The sequence below is a fragment of the Haliotis rubra genome, unplaced genomic scaffold, assembly GCF_003918875.1.
Source record: "Haliotis rubra isolate DU_JTF1 unplaced genomic scaffold, ASM391887v1 Scf65, whole genome shotgun sequence".
NCBI lineage: Eukaryota > Metazoa > Mollusca > Gastropoda > Lepetellida > Haliotidae > Haliotis > Haliotis rubra.
Genome location: NW_025767357.1, coordinates 743,044 through 752,387, shown reverse-complemented (window position 1 = coordinate 752,387; position 9,344 = coordinate 743,044). Strand labels below are relative to the sequence as shown.

Here is a 9,344-nt window from a genome sequence, read left to right as displayed (position 1 = left end):
CTTACGAGAAACACGGGCTACTAGGTGCATATTCTTGCTGTCAGTTCCCGTTACAGTTGAATTGAATATGTTCAAATGAAACTGCCATTACATTGTTAAACAGATTCACACATCTGACAAGTGCAATTCTGTGCCATTATTTCATTCAATAGAATTTTCTCTTCAATAGCTAGTCGCAGCCCATCCCATATGCTCTATATGCTATAGCAACACAGGTTATGGCTGTTACAGATGAATAGGACAATCCACAAGTTTCTATTGAAACATGTCTGCATTGATACGAGTGTTTAAAGTAGCGTGTTTAGTACCTGACAGTATGTGGCGCCATGTCAAGTTGCCATACCTCACATCATTGTGCTTCGCTCAACAAAGCCACCTCTGAGCTATCATGGACTAATATATCTATACAAGATATATCGAATACTTGACGGATCTACGTGTATCTGTACGTCTATCTGACTGTGTCAGTGGAAGCAGGTAGTACAATGTGATCAGCAGAGTTGTGTCCCTTTAGCGAACAGAACCCGCGGATCGTTGGCGCGCAATCACTCTTGATACTAATTCACAACACAATCGTCATATGACCTTTGATATATTGGAGACAAGCATATGCAGTTACGGTGTTAAAGGCAGAACATTGAGATATAAAATCCTTAACGTAAGCTTCAAATGCTTTAGCGCACTTGACGTTTGTGTTCACTGAAATACAGGGGAAAACTACTACATGACATTATATGAACTACATTTATTACTTTGACAGATATGTATATTCGTTTTCTCTGTTCAGGGCAGCACTATATTACTCTTTGTAACAGTTCAAAAGTCTAGTCTTCTGGGGCGGTGGGGTAACCTAATGGGTAAAGCGTTCGCTCGTCACGCTGAAGACCCGGGTTCGATTCCCCACATGGGTAAAATGTGTGAAGCCCATTTCTGGTGTCCCCGGCCGTGATATTGCTGGAATATTGCTAAAAGCGGTTTAAAATCAAACTTACTCACTCACTCCAGTCTTCTGGCTGGATTAGTAAGCTAGTATGGTTTTACGCCGCTTTTAGCAATATTCCAGCAATATCGCTGGACACCAGAAATGGGCCTCACACATTGTACCCATGTGGGGAATCGAACCCGGGTTTTCAGCGTGACGAGCGAACGCTTTAGCCAATGGTCTACCCCACCAACCCCTGGCTGGATTAACTACAGCTCAAATATCATAGTCACAAATCACGACCTGCATATATCGTGGCTCTTCTTCAACAACCCACACGGCAATATTCAAGCGGCCTGTAAATATTCATGGTCCGACAGACAAGTGACAGGAAGCACGATCGACGATCATCATGAAATCATAATTTGTCAGTTGAAAACTTCAGTTGTGGTTTGAATAACACCCTAACACCGGAAATATATTGAAGTTTTGCGAGAATGTCATCACGTTAGTTGCCAAAAACGTGATATAAGAAGTGAGACTCCTTATACGCAGGTCCTGTTCAAATCCGGTGTAATAACATCACTTCCGGTTTGAGAAAAACGTACACTTTAAATACAAACGTATCAAGAATATTAATGTAACTGGATTCTTAAAAATCCGGTGTAATGACATCATTTCCGGTTTGAGAAAAATGAGCACTTTAAATACAAACGGATAAGAATATTAATCTAACTGGATTCTTAAGAAAGTCTTCAGCACCTCCTGTTAAATGACAATAAAAACGCTAACACTTTTACATACACACGTGCAATCTCAGCTGAGACCAATGCACGACACAGACACATGTCACTATTCTAACTTCAATATATAGCAATTTATGGGTCACGATTTTGACACCATCATCAACGTTCCCCCAATGTTTTCGTATATTTCAAAAAACATCAGCACAGTAGTTAAGGACTGCGTTCATAATACTTAAAGTGTAGTTCATGATATCCTATCTTCACACAACGACACAATTCCGGCTGGCTGCTGGTGGTGGAGATTTTAATGCGAGGATGACCTCTTCAAAAACCTTGTCAAGGCCTTTCTGCAAATTCAACAAGAATGTTTTGTTTAAGCCAACATTCACATATTGTTTATTTATATTCATTTGATAAGAAATTTAATGTTTTACGTCTTACACAGTTCACTATTTGTTACGAGGGAGGAGTGCAGAGAAAGGGACAGCCAGGTGTTCGAGAAAGTATGGAGACGGCACAGCACAGGTTAATGAATCAATAACTTTGTCGGTACTTGTGCACGTGCTTCTCTAACACCTGGCTGTCCCTTTCTCTGTACTCCTCCCTCGTAACAAATAGTGAACTGTGTCAATATTTTAATGATAGTTTGTTTAACAACTTTTTTAATTTTAGGACATAAATTCTGCAAACAAATCACAGAGTTGGTCTGATGTTTTGATTATGATCAGCGTTTCATTGAGTATTATATGTTTATTAGTTTTCGAGTTAGATTGCAATTCATCGGTCCGCTTTTGAGCCAAACGCACTATAAGTCATTTTGCATAATGGTTACCCAGCAGAATCTGGAGTATTCGAAATAGTAGGGGTCATCAAATGGAGGTCGAGTTAACCGTTGTAACAGTCAAATACAAGCATGATCTGATTAGATAAGCTGGTTGTTCCAAAAATGAACATAACCCACAGATCGAGTTAATAAGATGATCAAAAGGCTACTACACTAATGATCCAGCAAACTCGTATTTATATACCTACCAGTGTAAGGGAAGAGCACTCTAAATACTTGCTAGCTCTCAGGCGCTGTGCGAGTTGTCTCCCTTCTGTCTCTGTGACTGGTTTCTCGCCCTGTTCAGTAAGTTTGTTAAGCGTGTCGGTGTTGTCCCGGAGGTCAATATTCGTCCCTACTATGAAGAATGGCGTGTTTCGTGCATGAATGAGTATATCAGGAAGCCACTGAAAATACACGAACCAGTCAACTTTCAATGGGAATCTTATTCTAAAAAACAAACAACTATCCAGCCCTTGACAGTCAATAGCTTGTCCAGAGAAGATGAGACCTGAAAATGATCGTTCAGTGTCTACTATTTGTACTGGTTACCTGGTGTAAAGCCATTCACTGGAGGAAATCTATCTATCTGTCAGGAAGCCAATGAAAATACACGAACCAGTAAACTTTCATTGCCATGGAAACCCCAAACAACTATCGAGCCCTTGGCAGTCAATAGCTGGACCAGAATAGATGAGACATGAAAAAGTTCAGGGTATCTATTTGTATTGGTACAGCCAGCACTGGTAATTATGTGTTGTTATATATTGTTTAACCCCCCACTCAACAGTATTCAAGCACCCCGCTGCACAAAGTGATCTTAGCGTAAGGATTGTCGCAAGCCTATGTTAGAATATAAGAGTTACGATCACCTCAGCGCTAAGATAGTGTTTTTAAATGGGGCCATGACCCACTCGCACAAAGCGATTATAGTTTTACAATGATCGTAACTCCCATACTCTAACACAGACTTAAGATAGTTGTAGTCTTAACGCTAAGGTCGCTTTTATGCAAGTGGATGCAGGTACATAACGGTGATTTGGTGATCTAGACAAGAGTAAGTAAGTGAGTGAGTGAGTTTAGTTGTACGCCGCACTCAGCAATATTCAAGCTATATGACGGCGGTCTGTAAATAATCCAGTCTGAACCAAACAATCCAGTGATCAACAGCATGGGCATCGATCTGCGCAAATGGGAACGGATGACATGTGTCAACCAAGTCAGCGAGCCTGAGCACCCGATCCCGTTAGTCGCCTATTATGACAAGCATAGGTTGTTGAAGATCAATTCTAACCCGGATCTTCACGGGTTGACTGATAGTATCTGCAACGATCAATGTCATCGGGGTACGATGACAAGCCATCATTTTGCCACTATGACCAGTTTATGTCAATGGGGACCAGACCACACGTGGTTGTTGATTCGTAGTCTCACCTTTTCTCGGATATTCACGAAGGACGCAGGAGACACAACCGAGAAAAGGAGTAGAAAGGCGTCAACGTCGGCGTAGTTGGGACGTTTCCTTGTCTTGAAGTCGACGTCCCCGGTAGTGTCTAGAAGGGACAAGGTGTATGGCTTGTCTTTCACAGTAACCGTTACTTGGAAGTTGTTTTCAGATACCTGGGACAAAGAAGTCTAGTCAGTATACAATCAATAATCATAAATTTTAATGATACATGTATATTCAGTATTCATAAATCTCTATGATCTCGTTGAACCAGTACGTCACCTACTTATGACAAGAAGATATTTTCGGCGATATCTAATTTATTGGCGAAATATTCAGTTAATACGAAACGACGTTTTGTTTCAGTAAATCTACATATATATACTTGTCATACTTTTATGGTAACTTTAATGGTAGGAAACTGCAGTGCATTTTGCGATAGAATAGTGAAACATTCGGCAGAAATTCTGCACAAAATGTGAGCTGACATTTTTCTGCTAAACATTCCCGACCTTTGTATCACAGAATGCCATGGTCGAAAGAACTCATTTTGTTTGAGGTGAGAAAACCGGAAGCTGATATATAAGTCTCATAAGGCCATTTAAAGGTATGTGATAAGGTTGAGAGATACTACGGCCATTGGCGCCTTCCGTGTCTGAACATGAAAATACTGAACTATGAATCACAGCGAAAACAAAATGTTGTCCAACCCTGTACCTCCAGAGATGAATGTCATGCAAAGTTAATGAGCAACGAGGAGAGTTCTATGGATATACAACTTCTTAATAGAATACGAGCGACGTAAGAATTAAGAAGTTGTATATCCATAGAACCCTCCTCGTTTAAATGCCACTCAAACAAGTCAAAGTTAATGAGCTTGTTTAAAAGACAATTTTAAAAAACAATTTTGTGGAGTCATTATTAGCTTGAAGAATAGCTAAATAATCCTGGGGGTGAGTTAAGTGGGTAAATAATATGTGATTAATCGGCAAGTAGAACTGCAGGATGAAAACTCACTTGAGTGAGTGAGTGTGTAAGTAAATGAGTGAGTGAGTGAGTTTGGTTTTACGTCGCTTTTAGCAATATTCCAGCAATATCACGGCGGGGGACACCAGAAATGGGCATCACACATTGTACCCATGTGGGGAATCGAACCCGGGTTTTCGGCGTGACGAGCCAACGCTTTAACCACTGGGCTACCCCACCGCCCGTGAATAAATGAGTGAGTGAGTGAGTAGGAATTTACGACAATTTTAGCAACTTTCCAGCAATGTCACGGCGGAAGTAAAAAATGTTACATTTTCTTGCGATACCTCCACGTGAAGATAGCCTACACTCAATGGCACTTAACTCGAGGAAAACAGCATCACCTTCAACTTGCTCTCCTGCCCCAGAGAGTAGGCAGTCAGCATGGTAGTCTTCCCCACCTCCGCGTCTCCCAGAACCACACACTTAAAACTGGACATGGCTAATTACACGCTGGGAATGGCCATATATCTGAAATACACAATGATATATAGAAGCGATCAGGTCTTTCCTTAACCGTACGGTCAGTGAATCAGTGGATTTAAATTAAACGCCGCTTTTCGCAATATTCAAGCAATATCACGGCGGGGGACACCAGAAATGGGCTTCACACATTGTACCCATGTGGGGAATCGAACCCGGGTCTTCCGTGTGACGAACAAACGCTTTAACTGCACTAGACTATCCCACCACCCTCAACCATGAGAACTATCTGCCGAAAAAAGGCTCTTTCGAAGGACAAGGACCATATCATGAGCATGTGTTTTTGAATAACAATCTAACTGACTGACTGACTGAGTTTTGTTTTACGCCGCTTTTAGCAATATTCCAGCAACATCACGGCGGGGGACACCAGAAATGGGCTTCACACATTGTGCCCATGTGGGGATTCGAACCCGGGTCTTCGGCGTGACGAGCCAACGCTTTAACCACTAGGCTACCCCACCGCCCCCACCATCTAACAGCGTTGATACCGGGTGTTCGCGAAAGGGTGAGCATATTCTTCACTCGTCATAAACACACGCAGCGACAGGTCAAGTATATATCTGAACAACACGGGTACATGCGGCACAAGTCAATCTATGGAATTTCATTGAACATGTTTTTCAATGATGCGTCAAATGTAGAAATATTGGTCACACACCTACAATAAAACGTTGTGAAATCTGTACAAGCTGTGAATCCGACATGGCAGCTTTTGAGCATAGGTCGTATGGCGCTCTTTGAAATCTTCGCAGAAAGTGCATGCTCAATTGTACCTCGTAAGTTGTTTGATATAGAGACCAGAGGGTGGAGCTTTTCTGATTCAAGGGATGAATAAATAGTATTACTAAACGCCAGAGAATAGTCAGTCTCGACCGTCTGCTGAAACAGATTCCTTTGGTCGTCAAATGCAAAACAGCAATGAATATTGAATGAATGGATCAGTGATAACAGCCGGTGCGAACGCGAAGGGTAATCATTTCAGAATGTCACACACTCCTGGTGATATATTTTTGTCTGTCTAGATCTAAAGGTCTCCAAGAACCCAAGCTTGCATTAAGAGGCGACTAACGGGATCGGGTGGTCAGGCTCGTTGACATGGTTGACACATGTCATCATACCCCCGTTGGATCGATGTTTATGACGTCAATCACTGGATTGTCTGGACCAGCTTCGATTATTTACAGAGTCCCGCCATATAACTGGAATATTGCCAAGTGCGGCGTGATGTCATCATTGGGTCTCCATGCATTGCAAAATGGTGATGTGAAGTTATACGATAATGAGCTTCATAAATGAAGACTGACTGAATGACTTAGTTTGGTTTTATGCCGCTTTGAGCAATATTCCAGCAACATCACGGCGGGGGACACCAGAAATGGGCTTCACACATTGTGCCCATGTGGGGATTCGAACCCGGGTCTTCGGCGTGACGAACCAACGCTTTAACCATTAGGCTACCCCACCGCCCCCATAAATGAGGAAGCCTAGAGATCTGGTGGGTTCTGTCAGATGTCTGCAGGATTTGTAGGCATAACACCATTATTGAACAAAAACTTCCGAATCAAAAGTCACATTTGGGACGGTTAAAATTTAACGTTGCACAGACAATGTCTCAGCCATGAAGCCTTATATTATAGGAACTAACTTTATCAAGAATTAGTCACTGAACCAACATGAGAACAGTGTGTATGTATTTAGATTCTAACGCCGCTGTCAACACAGTCCAATGACAAGGTGCAAGAAACAACACTTGAGTGACCGTGTCCACTCCTATCCATTAGGGCCAAGTGATGACGTTTTCTGGAATGGGCGGTGGGATAGCCTAGGGGTTAAAGCGTTCGCTCGTCACGCCGAAGGCCCGGGTTTGATTCCCCACATGGGCATTATGTGTGAAGCCCATTTCTGGTGTCCGCCGCTGCGATATTGCTAAAACTCACTCACTCACTCCAACCTGGAATGCATAGGTCAGACTCTTCCATGTGTTACAAAAAATAATATTTATTACATGTTTTCGGAGTATGTACAAATGACTGAATAAACCACTTACCACTTTAAGACATGATGATCCAATGACATCTTGACTGCGTGAAGACGTGATGGTCCTATGTCGTCTTAACTGTGGACGTTATGACTGTACCATGCGTCCACTGTCAAAACACGCTGTTTACCACGATCCCGTCAGCTTATTTCTTATAGGCAAAAAACTACATTGTAGTTAATAACATTGCCAGACACGAGACAAGACCTACCTTTGGGGAATACCCCCTGCACAGTGCGCCAAGGAAACGATAACGAGGCTATTGAATTTGAGAACAACTGTCAGAGCCGCTTTAGAAATCCGAATACAAATGACGAGAGTGGCCTTTCTCAGTGTTGACCTGTCGTGGCTATCTTGGCAGTTGGACGACAATGACTGCAGCAGAATGCTAATAGGATTAAATCCGTATCCAGATCGAGGTGACATAGGCTTGTGCATGTTCAATCTGTATGATTACAATCAAATCATTTGGCTCAAGGACCTTTTCATATGTATCAGCTTCTCTGTGGAACTCTCTCCCTATCGAGTAAAATCATCTCCTTCCCTAAGTACATTCAAAACACGACTAAAGACTCATCTATTTCTCCGCTACAAGTGACTTCCAATCATCCGTACCTGCCAACTGTATATAGTTTTAACTTGAGCTCAGGAAGCGCTTTGAGCATATCCCTGTGACGTGGAAAGGCGCTATATAAATGGCCTATTATTATTATTTATGATTAAAATCAGGACAGGGATATACGGTGTGTATCTTCAATGTACTGTACCGCTGCAGGGTTCACACCATCCATCTAGATGCTTGGAATCGTTTGCAAGCTAAGCTGAAAATTCATATACACAGATATTCAACGATTAAAACAGGACGACATAAAACGTTACTAGTCTTATGATATAGTATGATAGTCTTATGTAACTGGGGTGGCTGGTAGCCTAGTGATGAAGGCGTACGCTCATCACGCTGAAGAGCCGGGTTCGATTCCCCACACGGGCACTATGTGTGGTGTCCCATTCCTGGTGTCCCCCGCATTGATATTGCTGGAATATTGCCAAAAGCGGCGTAAAACCAAACTCACTCACTCACTCTTATGTAATTCTTTAAGGGATTCGGTTGAGGGGGGACAATAATCTTACATTACTACAACCCCGTTTCTGGGTATAGCCGCTGTCAATAAGTTAACAATCGTATTCATCAATTTATAAAATTTCAAAATTTATCATACTATTCAATTGTTTGTACAAACGCAAATGTTTAAATGGGTTTTGTATTATAAATTGTGTCTAAAAGAGGCGATGTTTTCAAAAAATATATAAACGCTGCTTCAGAAATGATCTGATCTCTGGAGATCAACTAGCTATAGATCCAAGTACTTAATCATTTCTTCTGCATTTCGAGTTACCAGACTTCCGTGATTAGAGTTCCGTACATGCTGTCTAACATTACACATATATCTACCACGACCATGGTTAAAATCTCCTATAATCATAAGACTACCCTTGTTGAAGATTAAACTGAGTGAGTGAGTAAGTTTTGTTTTCGCCGCTTTTAGCAATATTACAGCAATATCACGGCTGGGGACACCAGAAATGGGTTTCATACATTGTACCCTTTTGGTTTGTGGTTGAACTAAACATAACTACAACATTACGAGGGGTCAGCAATATTTAAACGTAATCAAACTGCCCTTGAAATATATATATAATCGAATATAGGCTGTGGAAACTATGCTCTCACGTCCCAAAACACATTATCAGCGATACACGTTATGGCTGAAATATTGCCGATGTGATGTTAAATCTCTTTTCAACACTATACTTATGTTAAATATATATTTGTTATGTACACTTGTCAATTAAAG

General features: G+C 41.6%; 1 protein-coding gene across 1 annotated transcript; it reads right to left on the bottom strand.

Moving 5' to 3' along the window:
* Positions 1-1,584: 1,584 nt before the first annotated feature.
* LOC124257094 (cdc42 homolog) lies at positions 1,585-7,612 on the bottom strand. The gene is made up of 5 exons (XM_046691081.1): positions 7,498-7,612; positions 5,309-5,435; positions 3,926-4,111; positions 2,701-2,898; positions 1,585-2,015 (listed from the first exon to the last, which is right to left on the bottom strand). Exons 2-5 carry the CDS (start codon positions 5,402-5,404, stop codon positions 1,929-1,931), a joined length of 567 nt encoding a protein of 188 aa, XP_046547037.1. The 5' UTR covers positions 5,405-5,435; positions 7,498-7,612; the 3' UTR covers positions 1,585-1,928.
* Positions 7,613-9,344: the final 1,732 nt, after the last annotated feature.